The sequence below is a fragment of the Ursus maritimus genome, unplaced genomic scaffold (genome assembly GCF_017311325.1).
Source record: "Ursus maritimus isolate PB19 unplaced genomic scaffold, ASM1731132v1 scaffold_24, whole genome shotgun sequence".
NCBI classification, from domain to species: Eukaryota; Metazoa; Chordata; class Mammalia; order Carnivora; family Ursidae; genus Ursus; species Ursus maritimus.
The window spans coordinates 13,325,096-13,347,085 of record NW_024424897.1 but is presented as its reverse complement, the minus strand read 5'-3'; the positions used below and the strand labels follow the sequence as shown (position 1 = coordinate 13,347,085).

The following is a 21,990-nucleotide window of genomic DNA, read 5'->3' as shown; positions in this document are numbered from 1 at the left end:
GTTGATAATACTACTGTAAACATCGGGGTGCATATACCCCTTTGAATCCTTTTTTGTATTTTTGTATCCTTTGGGTAAATACCTAGTAGTGCAATTGCTGGGTTGTAAGGTAATTCAATTTTATTTTTTTGAGGAACCTCCATACTGTTCTCCAGGGTGGCTGCCCCAGTTTGCATTCTCAACCAGCAGTTCAGGAGTGTTCCCCTTTCTCCACATCCTCGCCGATACCTGTTGTTTCTTGTGTTGTTAATTTTAGTCATTCTGACAGGTGTGAGGTAAATGGTTTTGATCTTTTTTCTTTTCTTTTTTTTTTAAAGATTTTATTTATCTATTTTAGAGAGAGAGCGTACACACAAGAGTGGGAAAGAGAGAGTGGGAAGGAGAGGGAAAGGCAGAGAATCTCAGACTCTGTGCTGAGCATAGAGCCCAGTGTGGGGCTCAATCCCATGACCCTGAGGTCATGACCTGAGCTGAAACCAAGAGTAGGACATTTAACCGACTGAGCCACCCCGGTGCCCCGTCATTGTGGTTTTTGATTTGTATTTCCTTGATGATGAGTGATGATGAGCATCTTTTCATGTGTCTGTTAGCCATCTGGATGTCTTCTTTGGGAAAGTGTCTATTCATGTCTTCTGCTCATTTCTTAGCTGGATTATTTGTTTTTTTGGGTGTTGAGTTTGACGAGCTCTTTATAGATAGTGCATACTAACCCTTTATCAGATATGCAGTATGAAATAACTTCTCCCGTTCCATAGGCTGCCTTTGAGTTTTATTGATTGTTTCCTTTATTGTGCAGAAGCTTTTTATCTTGATGAAGTCCCACTAGTTCATTTTTGCTTTTGTTTCTCTTGCCTCGGGTGGGGTGTCTAGTAAGAAGTTGCTACAGTGGAGGTCAAAGAGGTTGCTGCCTGTGTTCTCCTGTAGAATTTTGATGGTTTCTTGTCTCACATTTAGGTCTTTCGTCCATTTTGAATTTATTTTTGTGTATGGTATAAGAAAGTGGTCTCCAGTTTCATTCTTTTGCATGTTGCTGTCCAGATTTCCCAACACCATTTGTTGAAGAGACTGTCTTTCTTCCATCGGATATTCTTTCCTGCTTTGTCAAAGATTAGTTGACCATGTAGTTTTGGGTCCGTTTTTTCTGTTCCATGGATCTTTGTGTCTGTTTTTGTGCCAGGACCATACTATCTTAATGACTACAGCTTTGTAATGTAGCTTGAAATCCAGAATTGTGATGCCTCCAGTTTTGTTTTTCTTTTTCAGAATTGCTTTGGCTATTCGGGGTCTTTTGTGGTTCCATACAAATTTTAGGATTATTTGTTCTAGGTCTGTGAAAAATGTTGGTAGCATTTTGATAGGGATTGCATTAAATGTGTAGATGTTTTGGGTAGTATAGACATTTTGACAATGTTTGTTCTTCCAATCCATGAGCATGGAATGCTTTTCCATTTCTTCGTGTCCTCTTCAATGTATTTCATAAGGATTCTGTGTGTTTAGAGTACAGATCTTTTACCTCTTTAGTTAGGTATCTTCCCAGGTATCTTATGGCTTTTGCTGTGATTGCAAGTGGGATCAATTTTTGATTCTTATCTGCTGCTTCTTTTTTGGTATGTAAAAATGCAACAGATTTCTGCACTTTGATTTTATGTCCTGTGACTTTGCTGAATTTATGTGTTAGTTCTAGCAATTTTTTGGTGGTGTCTTCCAGGTTTTCTACATAGACTATCATGTTATTTGCAAGTAGTGAAAGTTTGACTTTGTCCTTGCCGATTTGGATACCCCCCCTTTTTCCTCTTTTTGTTGACTGACTGAGGCTAAGACTTTAGTACTATGTTAAATAGTAATGGTGAGAGTGGCCATTTGGGCATGCATTTACAAGGAATATTACCAGTAAGGTAGGAAGCACCCAAAGGAGACCTAGGACAGGTAATGGTCTAAAAACTGCCACATGGCGGGAGTCAGAAATGATTGAAAGAACCTGGGTTGTTTGGCTAGAGAAGACTGGAGATTGATATTAAAACTATATTCAGAAATTTGTAGATTTGTCACAGAATGAGGGAATTGATGTGTTGCTATAAGAAAGAGCATAAGAAAAAATGTGCAAATTAGAGTCTCAGTAAGCCTTCCTTCTGGAGTCAGCTGTGTCTGTCTTGGTTAGTGAGAGGCTAGATGACCCTGCTTCAAGGAATGGTCCTTGTATTGAGTGGGACCTTAGATGAGATAATCATTAAGGCTGGTTCCAGCAATAATATTTTTAAAATTTTAATAAAAGTTGTCATTTTAACCGTTTTTATGTGTTCGTTCTGAAAGTGTCTCTCCAGTTCAATAATACATAAAACGCCACAGTTCAGTGGCATTAAGGACATTCACATTGTTGTGCAACCATCACCACCCTCTGGCTCCAGAACTCTTTTCATCTTGTGAAGCTGAAACTCTGTACCCATTAAACAGTAACTCCCTGTTCTATTTCCCTCCTCCCCCCAGTCCCTGGCAACCACCATTCTGCTTTCTCTCTGTGAATTTGACTACTCTGGGTACTTTATATAAGTGTGGTCCCGTGGTATTTGTTCTTTTGTGACTGGCTTATTTTATTTAGCGTAACGTCTTCAGGGTTCATCCATGTCATAGTGTGTGTCAGAATGCCCTTCCTTTTTAAGGCTGAGTGATATTCCATGGTACGTATACACCACATTTTGTTCATCCATTCATCTGTCAGTGGACACTGGGCTTGTGTCTACCTTTTGCAAACCCTGTGACTAATGCTGTTAAGAACATGGGTATGTAAATATCTGTTTGAGATCCTACTTTCAGTTCTTTTGGGTAAATGCCCAGAGGTGGAATTTGCTGGATCCTGTGTTCTTTCTGTGCTTAATTTTAATTCTGTGTTTTAGTTTTATGTTTAATTGTTTTAGGAGCTGCCACACTACTTTCCAGAGTGTTTTACATACCATTTGACATTCCCACCTGCAGGACACAGGAGTTTTCGTTTCTCCACATCCTCACTGACACTTGGTATTTAGCAGTAACGTTTAAAAAGTGAAATGCTTTTATTGTATCAGTGGTTCAAAATAACAATCTTAAGTCTTTTATTTATTTTTTTATAGGAAAACAGTTCAGAGTTTTGTTTCTTAGCACAGTACGTACAAGGCATACTTGTAAACATAAACAGACACCAATTAAAAAGAAAGAGCAACTGCTGGAAGATTCCACAGAGGATTTAGATTATGGTTTTTTATCTAACTACAAACTTCTCAATACTGCCATCACAAGAGCACAGTCCCTGGTTGCTGTGGTGGGTGATCCCATTGCTCTGTGCTCTATTGGAAGATGCAGGTAATTATGTGTTACTGATTAAGACGGTAAAGGGGGAAAATGTAATTTGCATCCCTATGTATATACTTATTTATATGACCTCTTGGCTAATTAAAGTCAGGTTCAGTCACCTGATATCCAGTGGGAACACAAAAATATATTGCTTTGGGTCTATTCATTATGTTCATAATTATGTATTCTTTCATTTAGTTATCACTCAACAGATATTTCCCGAGTGCCTACTATGTCCTAAGCACTATTCTAGCCACTAAGAATATATCAGTGAACAAAAATGAATAAAAATCTCTGCCTTTGTGGGCTTTACATTTTATTGGGGAGGAGAGGAAGACTGAGAATAAACAAAATAAGATACCCTGTAGTCTTGTATGTGGTAAGTTCAATGGAAGAGAAATACAACATTAAGGGGAATTAGGAGTGATGGGGGTGCAGTGGTCTGGTTTGTGATTTATGGAGTATGGTCAGAGCATCCCTCACTGAGAACCTGACTTTGAAGCGAGGGAGTGAGCTCTGCTGAAATCTGGGGTAAAAGTGCTCCAGGAAGAGGGAACAGCTTGTGCGAGAGTCCTGAGGTGGTTTTGTGTATATGTGTATCTTTGATGGAGAGTGAATTTTATATTGATATTATTTCATTTTTTCCCCTTCATTATTGTGTCAGCTTGTTTTTGATGAATTTCCTTCTCTACTTACTTTCTCTCAGGGCTTCTCAGTGTAAATGATTCTTCATGTTTGGTTAATCTAAGGGTCTTAAAATAATGGAGGTTAGGAGTGGTTATTAGTTGTCTTGGGATAGTGTTGCTGGTATTCCTTAGATTGTAGTCATAAGGAAGTATTTCTGCTAAAATATAGTTAAAATATCAAAATAAAAAAATTACTCTCTATACAACTATGATTGATACCAGGTAATAGGAATTTAACTGTTTGAAGCCAATAATGTAAGACTTGGTCTTTATAGTGTTGAAAATTATGTTACCATTAACAAAAAACAGTTGAACAGAAATTTATGATCTATATTCTTTTATGGAAAAGAAATACACTAGGAATGACTTTAAAGTTGTGGAAGGATTCTAGGACCTGTCAAAGTGAATTCAGATAGTAGAAAGTGATGTAGACAGTCCCGAACATGCCTTGGGTAATTACCTCTTTTCGATATGTTAGAATTGAAGTAGACAGAGCTGTTAGGAAGTGGCCTAAACCAGGTTTTCTATTGCAATATAGATATGGCAGCATTTTATTGTCTGTTTTCTGTTTCAGCAGGGAGAAGAATTCTATGGGAAGGGAGACAGCTGGGACCTTTAATAATAATCTGCATGTATTAGAGTTTAAGACTCTAGAAGAAATTAATATACTTTATAGGGGAAAGCCATTAACAAAGGAATCAAGTAGTTTTAATTTATGGTTAGGTTATGAAAAGTGACCTTTTACTTAAAAAAAAAATCCACAAAACTTGAGTGGTCCAAGACTTATTTATGCATAGCTAAACAGTCCTGTTGTAAAATATCTTTTTTTTAAAATTGTATAATTTATTTGAGAGAGAGAGAGGCAGAGGGAGAAGCAGACTCCCCACTGAGCAGGGAGCCCGACACGGGCCCTGATCCCAGGACCCCAAGATCATGACCTGGGCCGAAGGCAGACACTTAGCTGACTGAGCCACCCAGGTCCCCCAAAATATCTTTAATTTCATATTTAAAAGGTAGATTTCTGTTCATTTTTAGCCACTAATGACAGAAAGTTGGGGAAGGGACTATATTAATTCCAAGTTACAAATGAATAAAACTAGGAATAATTATTTGGCTTTTCTCCTAAGAATTTTACTTTAGTTACTTTATAATTCATTGAAAGTATATTTGGTTAGAATATTGCTGTGATATTTTACCATTTTTGTTTATATTTATCATTTGAAAAATGTGAGAATACATACAGTTTGATTAGAATTTAGTGGGTTAGGGGCGCCTGGGCGGCGCAGTCGTTAAGCATCTGCCTTCGGCTCAGGGCGTGATCCCAGCGTTCTGGGATCAAGCCCCACATCAGGTTCCTCTGCTGGGAGCCTGCTTCTTCCTCTCCCACTCCCCCTGCTTGTCTCTCTCTCTCACTGGCTGTCTCTGTGTCAAATAAATAAATAAAATCTTAAAAAAAAAAAAAGAATTTAGTGGGTTAAGACACATAGAAAATAGGACAATTTACTGAAAAAAACTAGGGGAAAAAAAAAGACAAATTAGAAATTGTCAGGAGTAAGTGGGTATAACAATAGTCTTGAGCCAAACTTGTTTTGGACTCTTTTTATAAATAACATCAAACATTTATCAATATAAATATTATTTTTTTAAAAACCATTATCCCTTTCTGTAGAGTTGTATTATGCTGTGAATTCCATGAGATCAGCGTTTTTCACCCCTTCTCTGACATAAATTGTTATTTTCTCAGAGCAAATAGGTGAATAATTCTTTCTGAGGCCATGCTGTCAGAATTATCTAGGGCTAATTTTTAACTTGTAGCCAGGTCTGTTGGTTGCTTATTTCTTACTACTCAGCTGGAGTGTATTAAGGACTGCAAATTAATTTATAAGCTGGCAAAATAGTTTCAGAGAGGTTATCTGTATTATGTAGGGAGAAAAAAATCATGTGACTTATAGCTAATTTGGAATGCTGATTATCTGTGTTATTTGGACAGTGTAATCATGGCTTTAATTCAAGAGCTGAGAGTTGAAGTGTATGGGTATTTGTGTTTAATCTTTCTCATTTTATTAGAAATTAATTTAATCTCATAAGACAAGTAAACTTGAGGGACATACATAATTTTTTTTTTTTTAAAGCTTTCAGCTTTTCGCCGTTAAGTATGATGTTAACTGTGGACTTGTTGTATATGGCCTTTATTTTTTTTAAAGATTTTATTTATTTAAGAGAGAGAGAGTGAGAGAGCATGAGAGCGGGGTGAAGGGCAGAGGGAGAAGCTGACCTCCCGCTGAGCAGGGAGCCCAACGCCGGGCTCCATCCCGGGACTCCAGCATCATGACCCAAGCCGAAGGCAGACGCCCAACCGACTGAGCCACCCAGGGGCCCTGACATCTATGATTCTTAGGCACTATAATAACAGAGGAATGAATTCTTTGTAGTTTGAGTTAATCCCTCCCACCCCCGTGTCCCATTCAGTATTTATGAAAAACTAATATGATATTTCCAAATATTAAATTTTTAAGGAATAATTATTGTGTATAGTATAACACTTTAGAAGGCAACCATTATATAATCTTTTTTATTGTATTTTTAAATAGAATTTATCTATTAACCTGAAGTGAATGTAGTGAACTTCCCCCTCCCCAGCTCGCCAAACCAACTACATTAATATAGTAGCTGCTGTTTACTGACAGCTTTCTCTTGCCAGGTGCTTGGTTAAGTGCTTTGCACACTTAGCCTTATTCAGTCATCCCAACAACCCTGCAATGTGGGAATTTTATTTGCATTTTAAATGGGCTGCCTGGTTCAAAGAGTTTAAGTTACTGCCCAAGGTCATATACCTATTAAATGGTTCACTCAAACAGATGTCACATTGACTTCAAAACCCAAGTTCTTCTCTCTTGGTTACCCTGCCTTTCCCAGGAAGTGATGAATACGCTTGCATAAATCTACACTGAATGGGGAGAGCCAGAGAAGAGTCATACATTTCTCCAAACCAGTGTGTTTGGAGGAGGTCTTCCTTTGAAATGAATTTCTTCATTAGCAAATTCCATTTACTCAATGAGATACAATCATATTTCATATGTGTGTAGAGATGTAAGTATACGTGCGTGTATACATACACACTCCCTATCACTTAAGGATGCCAAGTGATTTTTCAGTGTTTTATCAGTGATCCTAGAAGCAAGGTTAGCATAAAAACAAAACCAAACTTTGTTCATGCGGTGATTAAAAGTAAGGTTATCTTCTTTGAAATGGTTGTAATTATATTACAATGTAGAAACATACTTGGGTTCTCTAGCCCAAATTGTTATCATAATAATATGTGAAAATTTTAGGGGTGAGCCTGAGAATTAGTGCAGGCTATAAATAACCATAGTGGTGAAGTCTAATTCTCATTCTGAGTATAGTTGGAGTCCTCAACTCTGTGTTCAGAATTGCCTCATAATGCCATACATAGTATTTTATTTCAAGTATTGGGGAGTTCAAGGGCTGTGTGAGTAGTCTTTGAAAGAGCCTTCACAAAGAGAGAAAAGGAAAAAAAATTAACTTCAAGAATTTTTGAAGGAAAAAATACATAAAGTTTAAAAGTGAGAAAGTATAATATTAATACTGTTGGTGCCTTATTTTACACATGAGGAAATTGAGCTACAAAGAGAGATTACGTTACTGAATTGCCTGAAGTTACACAGCTGAATGACAGAGCCAGGACCAAAACCCCAGAGTGTAGTTCTGGAATCCATGTGCTTGACCACTTCACCGTACCAGTGGGGCAAAGGATAAGTGAGATTTAAAATGGAGATTTCAGGTTACTTTCAGAACTCATTTAACTTGATTAAGTTATTGTAAGTGTTTACTGTTCTGGAATTGTGTCCTTTAGCTCTAAGCCTGTTGTAGACAAAGACTGTAACTAGCTTCTCCTGAACTGTGGGGTTAATTGAAGGTTCTGCTTAACTCCGTGTTACTTCAGCTCTTGTTCAGTGTAGCTGAGGTCAGCGAAGGTGGTATAGGAACTGAGTGTGAGGTTTAAAAAGGAGTTTGTGAGCATAGAACAAGTTCTGTGCTGGAAATGAAAATATGTGATAAAAAATTGGTATTAAAACTGAGTAGAAGCCCATCCATTCTCTCCTTGTTTTTCTGTGTCTTGAATTTCAACCCAAATATGAAATGCCATTTTATGAAATTGATGCTTTATCAGTTAGACCAAAGATACTTCTTCTGAATATAGCATGTAGAATCATGTTGATAAATATTCGTACAGTTGAATACTGTGGCTTTTTAAATCAGAAGGGCAGGAAAGTTTATGGATTTTAGCTCCTAAGTGCTATATTAAAGATAATTTGGGGAGCCGGGGTGGCTCAGTCAGTTAAGCGTCTGCCTTCGGCTCAGGTCGTGATCCCAGGGTCCGGGGATCGGGGATCGAGGTCGCGTCCATCTCCCTGCTCAGTGGGGAGCCTGCTTCTCCATCTCCTTCTGCAGCTCCTCCTGCTTGTGCTTTCTTTCTCACACACCCTCTTTCAAATAAATAAAAAATTAAAAAAATAATAATTCTTCCTTAGCTATCAGACTGTGAGAAGAAAAGCCTTGATTCCTTCAGAAGGGTTCTTTTTCCCCCTAAGATTTTACTTATTTATGAGAGAGAGAGAGCAGGGAGGGGCGGAGGGGGAGGGAGAGAGACAAACAGTCTCTGCACTGAGCATGGAGCTTATCGTGGGGCTCCATCTCATGACCCTGAGATCATGACCCTGAGATCTTGACCTGAGCTGAAACCAAGAGTCAGACGCTTAACTAACTGAGCCACCCAGGCACTTCCAGAAGGGTTCTTAATAAAAATAAGGGGTATTAGTGTGCATTTCTTAGCAACATGTACTTCCTGTAACTGAATGACTGTCTTGGTAGCCTTTATGTCTTATTGTCAGAAATGCATATTTAATATTTTGTAGTACTTTTCCTATTGTTGACATACAGGCCTGACATTTCTTTTGGACCCATTTCTTAAACTTATCTTTAAAAAAGTAGACATATGTAAGAGAAATATAGTTCAGAATTAAACCCTGCAAAGTTTTATGAATAGATTAATAACCCAATTCCCGTTCATATACTAATTTTTATAATATAAACCTTTTCATTTATGCTTCTTAAAGCCATCTTGATTACTTCTTGTCCACCTGGACACAAGGATACCAACTTGAGAAGAAACCGTATCATATGTCTTTTATAGTATAATAAAACATTATTTGAACCTCATATTAAAGATAGGTATGCATATTTATAATAGTCATCTAACATTAAAAAATTTTTGTGTTTTTTATAATATGTATTTAATATTTTTAATATTTGGAGATCAGTTTTCAAACCTGTAGGAAAACAGCTATCCAACTGCAACAAGTTTTTGAATGTATTTTTTTCCTTTACTATTTATTAATTTAATTAGGAAATGAATAATCAGCATTAAAACTAGCTTTCCAGCTTCCTGTATTTTTCATAATTAATTTAACTCTCTTAACTTAGTCAATTAATGTTATAAGTTGTGTTTGTGAGAAGCATCTGTTAAGTAAGAGAAAAATATAGGAATAGCTAGTTATTTCTTAGGAATCTTCCCTGATCGTTGTCTACTTTGTGGCTCAGATTTATGTCCTGAGCTGGCTTTTCTTAGTCATCTAGCACCAGGCTCCTTTGGCCCCATAATTCAAATTAGTCTGATTTATACATGTGTCTGCATTTGTGTGTGTATATAATGTATATGTGAGTATGTCTAGAAGTACAAATCATCTGTAAAATGAGGTAACATCGGTTCTGAAATCCTTACTTATTATGTGGATAATAAAACTGTCATTCTAGGTTAGCGTGACTCATTGAGCATGGACGACATTACTTGCATTGGTCAGCCAAAATTAATTGAGAGCATAATTTGTATTTTCCACAATATTATACATGACAGTAGTTTCAGAATCAAACTTCTGGAGTCTTGTGCTCTTGTGGAAAAGTTATACCTGAATCACAGTCAGGTGAAGGATGGATCTGAGGATTTGGGGTGGGAAGAGGGAATTCAAAACTCTCTTTAGTTGCTTATGTTCATTTCTGTGATCTTATCCACTGAAATTGTAAACTGATCTTCTAAATCTTTTCTGTAGGAAATTTTGGGAACGGTTTATTGCCCTGTGTCATGAAAATAATAGCCTACACGGAATCACTTTTGAACAGATCAAAGCTCAGCTAGAGGCTTTAGAACTCAAGAAGACGTATGTGTTGAATCCACTGGCTCCTGAATTTATCCCCCGGGCTCTAAGACTGCAGCATTCAGGAAATACCAACAAACTGCAGCAGTCACCCCCCAAGGTAAAGCCTGCTGATGCAATCGAAGAAGGGTAGAGGGAGAGAACAGCACAGAAGGGTCCAAGGTTCATTGGGCTGCAAGTTACTTTAAGTATTGGAAATGAAGGTTACGGCAAGCAGTTTCTGCAAGGAGCTTGTCTAGTTCGGACCTGTAAGTGAGAATACAGTGTGGTGTGTAGCCATGCTCAATGTCATAATCATCCTCAAAAAAGTTTTCAAGTACCTGATTGCTTCTGGTGTCCTTTGTATAATACCCCCCTGACCTCTCTACTGATAGGCTTTTATTTAGCAAGATGTGAATAAAACAAAGCAATTTAAAAGACTATCAACACTCATTAAAAGCATGCCCTTAGAGCATATTATTACGAGGAATAAAATTATATAATAGTGTTTGTAGAAAATAGATCGTTCTAATCCTGTGTTGATGACCAATTCATTTCAAGTAATATTTGACACGGAAAATTTGGTTGACTTCTTGAAGATTACTTTAATTGATTTGGCCTATATTTGTTGTTGAAGAAGTAGTCCAATCAGGAGTGGAGGTGGGTCAGTCAGGGCCATGTCTACTTTTGAACCATGGTTATTTTGGGCAGGGACAGCTGGTGTATTTGCTACAGTGCCTGAAAAAAATGTGTTTGCACTTAGCATCTAGAAAAGAAAGTTATGAGAATGGCATGTTTAGTATTTGTTCTGGGTTTTTTGGTGTGTTCAGAGTCATCAGTATGGTATTAAATCTATTGACATGAATGAAGTAAAAGAACATGTCAGTTTGGGTCTTCATTTTAAAAATGTGAAACCTGATGTGTAAACAGTAATAATGGTTTAATATCTTGAAAATCTTTAAGCTAAATAGGTATTATGCTGAGAAGAGAACTACTTCTATGTTAATAATACTGTCGTGTATTATTAGTTTAATAAAAATGGACCGAATGTGTGGTAATATTTTAGTGATTTGGGATTTCCAGGGGATTAAGTATCTTGTATAAATGAATCTTCTAGATTTCTAAAGCTTAAACTATTAATAAATTGATAATCAACTTATCAGCTAAGTTTCTTCTGTGTGCCAGCTGCTGTGGTAGGTGCTAGAGAAGCAGAGATGAGCAAAGTAGGCCCCCTGAGTCCTTGACGGCACGTGTTGGAGGGTGGTCACAGGGAGTGGGTGGAGTCAAGGCAGTTTCCACCACAGAGCTCTTGTCTAGGAGTCCACGGAGTGGATGGGGATAGTGCTAGACTGAGGAGACATATCAGAAACTAGAATATAAAAGCTCCATTAGGACAGAGATTTTTGGCTGTATTATTTACTGCGCTAGGCTCTGTGCCTGGAACAACACTTGGCTCATCATAGGTGCCTAAAAGTATTTTTTAGATGAGTGAATGAAGCTTAAGAAAGAGCGTATACAAAAGGCCAGAGGTGTGAGAGAATAGGCTCTGCAGGGACCAGCAGGGAGTTTAGGGTGTGGGGGGAGTAGGGAATCCAGGTAGAAATTTTTATATTTTACTGTTTTTTTAATTAAAATGTTGTAAAATCAATATACCTGTTGCACGCCCCTAACTACAACAGAGGAAACCCTTGTTACCGACTTGAGAACGTAAGCATCAGTTCATGTGCTCCAGCTGCAGCTAGATTCCAGCCATGGTACCAAATGTGGACTGACCCTAAGCAGGGTCCTGCAGTTTGCTTTTTGTTTTCGTTTTAAAGGTGAAGTAAATAGATGTTCAATCCACTTGCTTTTCTAAAACCATAAACTCCCAAAAGACAAAAATCCTGTTCTATATACTTTTTTATGGCCCCTAGCGCCTCGCCCCGCTCTTTGCATGTAGTGGGTGCTCGGTAAATATTTGATAAGTGAACAATGGTTATGATGCATCCAGTAGAGTGTAGCGTGACTTTTCTCTCCCTCTCCCTCTCTCTTTTTTACTTTTGGGTGTGGCTTTTCTCTTTTAATAAGAGGATTGTGTAGTTAAAGGCCAAAGTAGCTATTGCCCCGAATTTTTTCCTTTTAGAAAATACTCTTCACTGATGCAACAGATAACGTCTATTTCACAGTGATTCATCAAATTATTTATACACCTGGCTATTTAAAATTATTATTTATAGCATGTATGAGAATAATTCTTTTAAATAACTGAGGTATAGTGAGCAAGAGGTTATTTTTGTCACTTTATCTCCTTTCTCTCCCCAGTATTTTATTTTACTTCCATTAAATTGTTTTGAGGTTTGAGCTTGTACTAGAGTCTTGTTTTATTTAACTTTCTGTTGTAGGAAGTTTCAGACATATTCATAAGTAGAATAGTGTAATGAATTCCCTGTCATCTAAGGTTTTTTTTTTTTTAATGATTTTATTTATTAGCACATGCGAGAGTCTAATGGGGGGGAGGGGCAGCGGGAAAAGGAGACTTCCCGCTAAGGACGGAGCCCAACTCGGGGCTCAGGCCCAGGACCCTAAGGTCATGACCTGAGCCAAAACCAAGGGTCAGACTAATGGGGGGGGAGGGGCAGCGGGAAAAGGAGACTTCCCACTAAGGACGGAGACCAACTCGGGGCTCAGGCCCAGGACCCTAAGGTCATGACCTGAGCCAAAACCAAGAGTCAGACGCTTAACTGACTGAGCCACCTGGGCGGTCCCCTGTCATTTAGGTTTATTAATTACCAACTTAATCTTGTCTCATCTACAGACCCCCCCCCAATTACACACTGGAAAATTCTGAAACAAATCCCAGATATTTTATTTCACGTGCTAGAGTCTTTTGATGAATGAGGATTTACTTCATTGCTAGAAAAGGATGCTATTTCTGAAAACATGATACTAAACCATACAATTTCCCCTTAAGGTTTCCTTGATGTTCAACTTTTAACATAGTTCTGTGCATAAGATATATTAAAAATTAGTATTGTTGATGTTAGACTACGATTTAAATCCCAGTCTGATTTCATGTGAATGCCATCATCAGAAGCCTGGCCAGGACCTACTCGCCAGCGCTGTGTTCGGCAGCAGTCACATCACTTTAGGCTAAGAGGTCTGGTCTGTGATGGTGTTAGCGAAGGTATGGGATGTTAGGGCCCTAGGAGCCGGTTGTCCGAGCTGGCCCTTTATTGGCTCCCTCTCTGCAGGCATCATTTATTACCAAGTGCGTGTTTCATGGGTGCCCGCAGAATTAGCACAGAGAAAAGCAATTTGCCTGTTTTCATTCCACTTACTCCTCGGGCATTTGCTGGGAGCAGCATTTGGAAGCTTTGCTAAAATGAAACAGATTCATTTGCACACACTCTAAAAACCGGTCAGAGCATAGATAATACTCAGAAATGGATTCTCTGAAAAGACCATAGCATTATTTTATAGATTCTAGTTGTGAGTTGTTTTCATCCTCTGTCTCTAGCTGCTTAGGTTGTGTCTCACTGTCCAGACATCAGAAGACATGTCAGTCTGTGTACTTCAGTAGCTTCAGTGCCCAGCCGGGGGGAACATGTGGTGGGCCTCGTTAACATTTGTTGAATGCGGAAATGGCAAACAATGCGAAAAAATATTATTTGAATAAACAAATGGTGGAGTAAAAAGTCCTTACAAACTGTGTTGACATGTACTACATACGCTTATAAAAATCCTGACATTCTATTAAAGGTACACATACTTTCTGAGATTTATTAGCAAACTTCTGGAATTATCACTGTGGAATGACTTTTACACGTAGTGCTAACGCTACTGCTACATTATTATTTTGTTTATAAGCTACCAAACACCATCTGGTTCTTCTATGGACCAAGTACACTTACTGCCCTACAGCTGCGTGCTAAGTTGAAGAATCCAAGGAAAGTTTTTCCTGCGCTGAACCGTACAGAGTGCTGAGTTGTACTTGTAGAGATGCCTGTCATTTTACCTGATAGGCCCCAAGTTGCTTTTTAATTTAGTGTGTCCCACCACCCAGAGTGTTGGTGTATATTGTCTGGCCTGCTTCCAGCTTTACAGGATAGGATTAATCTAGGCTGTGGGTATTCTTTGTATTGGTTTCCTGTTGTTGCTGCAACAAATTAGCCCAAACCTAGTGACTTAAAACAACACAAATGTGTTATCTCACATTTCTTTGGGTCACTGTCCGTGTTGCCATGGTTGGTTTCTCGGTGTTGGGTCTCACAAGGGCAGGATCCAGCTGTTGGCTGACTGGCCTCTTATCCGGAGACTCTGGGAAGAATCTGCTTCAGAGTTCATGCAGAATGCACGTGCTTGTGGTTGCAGGACCCAGGTCCTTGTTTCCTTGCCTGCTGGAGCGTTCTTAGTTTCTGGAGGCTTCCCTCCCATTCTTGTATTTCGCCCTTGTGTTGTCTCAGAGTCCCCAGCAGTGTATTAAATCCTTCTCTCCCTTGGAATCTCTGACTTCCTCTTCTGCCACATCTGTCTGACTCCACCTGGGGAAACTTTTCTGCTTTTAGGGCTCATGTGATTGAGTGGGTCCACCCAGATAATCTGGGATAATCTACTTACTTCAAATACACCACTTAATTGTATCTGCAGAGTCCCTTTTGCCACCTAACATGGTGTGGTCATGGATTCCGGGGATCAGGGTATGGACATCTCTGGGGGGCTGTTCGTACATTCTGACTACATCACTGTTTTCTCTGCATGCTGCACGATCACCCCTGCTTGATGGTTCATTAGAGGCTAAGAAATCTAACTGGTTTGCTACCCTTTTGGAACAGTCTTATCCCCTTTCTTCCATCAGTGTATGTGCCCCGACTGCTCTTGATGTCACCTCTGATTGCTTCTGCTTCGGATCTTCCCGCCTACCTCTACCATCTCCGCTGCCTGCCACGCTCACCTTTTCATGGTTTCTTCTTTCTTCTGCCCTGCTTTTCTTACTGCTCCTCTATTCCTCAGAAGTTTGTTTTTTTATAGCTAGTGCCAATCTCTGGGAACATTCTCCAGATTTATGGACTGACTGTGATTCTTTTTTGAGTGTTTCTTTTTGACTCTCCAAGAGTTGGAGCTTCATTGCCCTTGTCCACACATAACTAACCTACCTGACCGCACGCCTTTGATGTTTAGTGCTGACCTGAATAATTAACATTGCTGACAGATAGGGAGATAAATGAAGCGTCACTGTACTTTTGCTTTGGTCAGGAGTAAATTTTTCTTCCTGCTGTAGATGTTATCTATCCCATGCCCCCCACCCCCTCCCCGGGAGCCTTTAGTTTTCAGATGTTATGTACAAGTAACAGATTTGTGTGTGTCTAAGGGTAAGTTGTATAATGTGCTACTTGGGTTGTATCATGGCTTTGAAGTCACATTTAGCTAATAGAACGAGAAGGACATTTTTTAAAGTCCAGAAATTCAGAACCATTGTGTCTTCAAATATTGTTTCTGCCTAAAGTCATCCCCTTTAGTGGTATATGAATCTAGTGTTGCTTGTTTAACAAATCTTCAGTTGATGGACATTTTGGTTGTTAACATTTAACACACATATAAACAATGCTGTGATGAACATCTGTGCCCAAATCCAGTATTATTTCATTTGGATAAATTCCTCAGAGTGCACTTATTGGGTTAAAGTGTGTGTACATTTTTGGTGCTTCTGGTAATATTGCCAAATTGCTTTCTAGAACATTTGTACATTCTCTTAAGCAGATTGTGTCAGTGTCTTTTCCTGTTCCTTCAGTAAATTTTACACTTTAAGATGCCATGAATCATGCTCGAAATACCGAAAGTCCCAAACCATGTTTATGTTCACATGGTTGTTTTAAAGGTTTTCATCCTCAGGAGTTGAAGACTGATGTTTTTACCTTAAAAAAACAACTTTTCATTTCATCACTTAATTAATAGAAAATTTGTAGAGAAGCTGCAAAGGAATAGAATTTAGGTTTCAATCACATTGATTGCTTATTTCTTTTTATTTAAGAAATCATTTAAACAAAGAATTTTAGATACCCTTTGAAGCTGAGAAAACTAGAGGCGTAACAACAGGACTTAATATTTATTTATTTATTCATTTTTTAAAAGGTATTATTTATTTATTTGTGAGACTATGAGCAGGAAGGGGGGCAGAGGGAGAGGGAGAAGCAGACTCCCCACTGAGCAGGGAGCCCTTCATGGAGCTCAAGCCCAGGATCCTGAGATCATGACCTGAGCCGAAGGCAGATGCGTGACTGTGCCACCCAGGCACCTACCCACAACGACTTAATATTTAAAAAGTTGACTCAAAGCCGTCCAATGGTTATTAATTACAAACTCGCAGTCTTTGAATTTTAGTTGTTGATGTATATATTTAATTTGCATAGGATTGGGAAGGTAGTTGTTGTTCTCCTAATATTAAATGTGTTTAAATTATTATACTTCTGTTTTTTTCTGTAAAGGGGAAAAGCCTCCATCATACCCAGAATGATCATTTCCAGAATGATGGAATTGGTAAGTGGAAAATTAGTCCTGTGATAGCTTGCTTTTATTATATAAGAGATTTACCCCCAAACTTCATCACTGGAAAGACGAGGATGGGGAGAGGGATGGACACACACACACACACATACACACACACAAACACATACACCTTGGAACTCACTTAACTCTTTTCTTAACACATCCAGTCTTGTGAATTCTTTGTTATGCTGGTTCTGAAAACAGGTGATTTATATTTAGAAGTTTTGAGGAAAAACATTTAAGCCTATGCAACAAAAGTTTTTGGAACATACTTACATCCTACAAATGTTGGGTCATTGAAATTTCAAGATGAAGAGTACTTAAACGATTTAAAGTATTACAGAATTGTGCTTTTAAAATAATAATTGCTTAACCTTCATTTTGTTTGTGGCTGTATTACAGGTGCAAGCCAAAACTTTATTGTGTAGGATTGCAGATATTTTTGTATTGTATATATGTATTGTATATATTGTATACAATGATTGTATATATGTATATTTTCTAATCTTAGAAGAATGTTTACTGAGTGTGTATGGTTTTCTCTCTTGAAAGACACACCTCTAGCTTCTTGGAAGACATTTACAATTATTCTGGTTTACAAAAGGAATACTTTGTATATGTCAAGCTAATTTTAGGGAACATTGTAAAATGGTTATTTTTTTTTTAATATGCTTTACTCTTCCACATTGGTATTTCTTTGATTATAAGATACCTTATGACAAACCTGGGAAATGTATTTTGCTGTTGGTGATTTAAATTGTTCTTGTCTAGAGGAATGTGTACAACTACTGAGTGCATCTTCTCTCTGTTTATTTTTCAGTTCAGCCCAATCCTTCTGTACTTATTGGCAATCCTATTAGAGCATATACTCCTCCACCCCCTCTTGGACCTCACCCAAATTTGGGGAAATCTCCAAGCCCTGTTCAAAGAATAGATCCTCACACTGGGACAAGTATTCTTTATGTACCTGCTGTCTATGGAGGGAATGTAGTTATGTCGGTGCCTTTACCTGTAAGTGGACATTTGAGATACTTTCTGTTGAATAAAATAGGCTTCACTAAATCAGTAACTATCCCAAATAGTGTTCTACCTTTAAAAAATTTTTTTTTCAATGCCTATAAACTTTTAAAGCAGCTCTTTCTTTAACCTTCAAATTTCGAAATGACCAAAGAAATATGAGTTGTTGCTTACAATTTGTTACTAGATTGTCAATGACGATGAAGCAATCTGTAAATTGGGTGTTTTGATTGAGAAGCCTTTGTATTCTTTTAAAATATTTTTACTGGGAAAATTGAGCCAAAAGTTAACAGAGCTGGTAAATTGGTCTCTTGTTTTATAAAGTGATGTTTTATTTTATCTTTTACTTTTTTATTCTTCATAATTCACTAACCCTTCCTAGGAAATATAGTTTTTTGGAGGAGACAAAGAAGCTTGGATTAGTCTAGCTCTCTGGATCTGTATTTATCTGAAAAATTTCACTCCTTATGAAATCTTACTGGTACTTAAAAAGATTATTAAATCCTTTCTAAGACAATAGATATTTAGAGGGCTTCCATCTTGTGTAAAACCCATTTTTATTCCTTTAAGATTCTTTAATATTTTGGTAATTTTGTTAATTTGCTGATATAATAATATTTCCAAATTCAGAAATTTTAGTCTAGAAAACACATCTTTCACTTAAGGCAAGTATTGTAATTTCAGGCATATGTGATTATTGCTGAGGATTTTTGGCACCCCACACCACCAAAATGGAAAAATGCCTAGCTATAAACCTTTCTCAGCCATATTGATCACAATTGTTTATAATTACAGCAGCCAATGAGAATAACTGTCAGTAAGAAATATGTAATTCATGCCCACTCCCCATAGATGTTCAATTTTAGCTGACCCCTTATTTCTTCCCAGACAGCCTGGCAACATTATACATCATTTGCTTTAAATAGTAAGTCCCTTAGGATTTATATTTCATTTTACTAGGTCAAAGAGGCTTTTATTATGTAAGATTTTTTTTAGGAGTCTGCATTTAACGGTTATATTACAGTAAGAAAGGGGCAGTAGCTTAGATGTCATTGTATTTATCCTTTTATGTTAGTATGCAGAGATGATATGTTTAGATACACCTAAAGAAATGTTCTATTTCAGTGGTTTAAGGGAAGAGTTGAATTAATCAAAAGCATTAATTAAACTAATAGCCTGTTTGAATTTTGCCTATAGTAAATGAACATGAAATGATTGGGTTATTCATGTGAAGTTGGTTATGTATATTTTGTGTCGAGACTCCTTAGCCTAAATTCCTTCTTAATTTTCCCCCTGTTCTCTCATTTGGTCTATTAAACTACATAACTATGCCGTTATAATTTAAAAGTTAATTTTCTTGGTAATCTGTGACATGTATACATTCATATTGAGGGGAAATGATTCAAGATTATAAAATGATTTAATGTGTCAGGGGATAATTATCAATTTTAAGTCTTCATTTTCTTCCAAACCTGAAAAATGATCAATTTTCCCTACACACTAAAGATTCAGGAAGCCAATTTTTTTTTTTTAAGGAAGCCAGTGTTTGACCAGCTAAGATGTAGCAGTAATTCTGCCAATTGTTTGACTTTGTAGTTATTCATTTTAATAAGATTAACATCTCTGTGTGTGTTTGCTTTTTCCTAATCAGCAGCGCTATAGCAGCTTGCCTTTCGAAATGTTCTTAATGCAGTTATTTTATTCCTTCTAATAACCTAGGTACCATGGACAGGGTACCAGGGCAGATTTGCAGTCGATCCTCGGATCCTTACACACCAGGCAGCGATGGCCTACAATATGAACCTCTTACAGACACACGGACGGGGGTCTCCCATACCGTATGGCCTTGGGCACCACCCACCTGTCAGCATAGGGCAGCCACAAAACCAGCATCAGGAGAAGGAGCAACATGAGCCAAGTCGAAATGGTGAGCTGCTTCACGATTCTCACGTTCCTCAATTGGTGATATGCCTGTTCGTATCAACATGTAAAGTTCTTTTAACAGTATGATTATTTTTTTGAAAGATTTTATTTATTTATTTATGTATTTATTGAGAGAGAGAGAGAGAGAGAGAGAGAGAGCATGGGGAGGGGCAAAGGGAGAGGGAGAGAATCTCAAGCAGACTCCCCGCTGAGCACGAAGCCCAACATGGGGCTTGATCTCACGGCACTGAGACCACAAACCTTAGCTGAAACCAAGAGTCGGACGCTCAGCTGACTGAGCCACCCAGGTGCCCAATATTTAGAGTGTTTTAAATGATAGTTATTTAAAATTGAGACAAAATCCTCTCCTGTTAAAACATTTTTACTGACCCAAATTTATTTTTGTGCTGTACTAAACATGAGTGCTACTCTTGATTTAAAGTAGTTCTTATGTAAGTCACAATCTCCTGTCTACTTGAATTATAAATAAGGGAAAATTACCCAGTCTGTTTTTTAAAGTCAGGTTTATTGAGGTATAATTTATAGACCGTAAAATTCACTTTTAAAATGTACAGTTGATGTGTTTTGACAAATACGGAGAGTTGTTAACTGCCACCAGAATCAAGATACAGGATATTTACATAACTCAAAATGTTCCCTCATATCCCTTTGTAGTCTGCCTTGTCTCCAACCCCCAGCCTCGGGCAACCACCGATCAGACTTTTGTCTCTGTTCTTTTGTGTTTAGTGTGTCATGTAAATGGAATTGGGGAGTATATAGTTTTGTGTGTCCAGCTTCATGCACTTAACTTAATGCTTTTGAGATTCATTCATGTTGTCTGTGTCAGTAGTTTGTTCCTTTTACTGTTGATTAGTATTCTATTATACGGATGCATCACAATGTTTTTATCTACCCATCAATTGATGGGCACCTTAGTTATTTCTAATTTTTGTCTCTTATGAATAAAGCTGCTATGAACATATGTGTGAACATATGTTTTCATTTCTCTTGGGTGTATGCCCAGGAGTAAGATTGCCAGGCATATTGTAAATATATAGGTGACTTTATAAGAAACTGCCATGCTGTTTTCCAACAGTGGCTGATACGCTTTTCATTTCAGCTAGTAATGTATGAGATTTCCAGCTGTTCCACATTCCCATCAGCACTTAGTGTTGTCAGTCTTTTTAATTTTACCCTTGCTAGTGGGTATCTGATAATAGCTGATCATAATATTAGTTTGCATGTTCCTAATGACTAGTAATGTTGCATATTTTTTCATTGGGCTTATTTGCCCTCTGTATATCTTTCATGAAGTGTCTCTTTGTATTTTTGCCCACTTTTTTATTAGTTTGTTTTATGAAGTTATAAGAGTTCTGTATATATTCTGGATACAAATCTTTAAGTAGATACATGTTTTGAAAATATTTTCTCCCAGGATATGGCTTGCCTTTCCATTAACAGTATCTTTCAAAGAGTAGAAGTTTCTCCTTTTGATAAAATTCAGTTTATCCAGTTTTTTTTTTTCTTCTCTGAGTCATGTTTTTGGTGTGGTGTATGAAGTTTTTCGACTGACCCAAGATCACAAAGATCTTTTTTTTTCCCCTAGAAGTTTCATAGTTTTAGCTCTTACATTAGGTCCATTTTGAGTTGAGTTTTATATGTGGTATGAGGTAAGAATTGAGGGTTTTGTTTTTGTTTTTGTTTTTTTGTTTTAATTTGTTCTAGTACCATTTGTTGAAAACACTGTCCTTCCTCTATTAAACGTAGTGCCTTTGTTGAAGGTCAGTTGACCACATATATGAAGTCTTCGTTCTGTTCCTTTGATGCACATGTTGATGTGTATGCCAAATGTGCTGTCTTGATTCCTGTAGCTTTATATAAAGTCTTGACATCAAGTACTTTGAGTTTTCCAACTTTGTTCTTTTTCAAAAGTGTCTATTCCAGGTCCTTTGCATTTCCACATACATTTTAGAACCAGCTTCTCGGTTTCTACAAAAAACCCTCCTGGGGCTTTGATTGGGATTGTGTTGGTCTGTAGGTCAATTTAGGGAGGATTGACATCTTAACAGTATTGAGTCTTCTGATACATGAACAGAATATCTCTGTTTCTCTCTTTTTAAAGATCTTTAACTTCTTTCGGCCTTTTTTTTTTTTTTAAGTTTTCAGTATATGACTCTTACACATATTTTGTTAGAGTGAAAGCTTAAATTAATATAAATATTTAGTGTTACTATTTTCCTCCTCAGTAGTGCATCCCACAAATTCTGATGCTGTATTTTCATTTCATTCAGTTGAGTACACTTTCT

General features: G+C 37.6%; 1 protein-coding gene across 5 annotated transcripts in view; it reads left to right on the top strand.

The window, feature by feature from the left end:
- HELZ (helicase with zinc finger) overlaps window positions 1-21,990 on the top strand; it is a 152,458-nt gene that overhangs the window by 95,544 nt on the left and 34,924 nt on the right. For all 5 annotated transcript variants that reach the window (XM_040640372.1, XM_040640374.1, XM_040640370.1 and 2 more), the window contains 5 exons: window positions 3,105-3,333; window positions 10,139-10,343; window positions 16,684-16,735; window positions 17,565-17,755; window positions 19,481-19,688. In XM_040640372.1, the coding sequence (XP_040496306.1) occupies window positions 3,105-3,333; window positions 10,139-10,343; window positions 16,684-16,735; window positions 17,565-17,755; window positions 19,481-19,688 (885 nt within the window). The remainder of the gene's footprint in view (window positions 1-3,104; window positions 3,334-10,138; window positions 10,344-16,683; window positions 16,736-17,564; window positions 17,756-19,480; window positions 19,689-21,990) is intronic.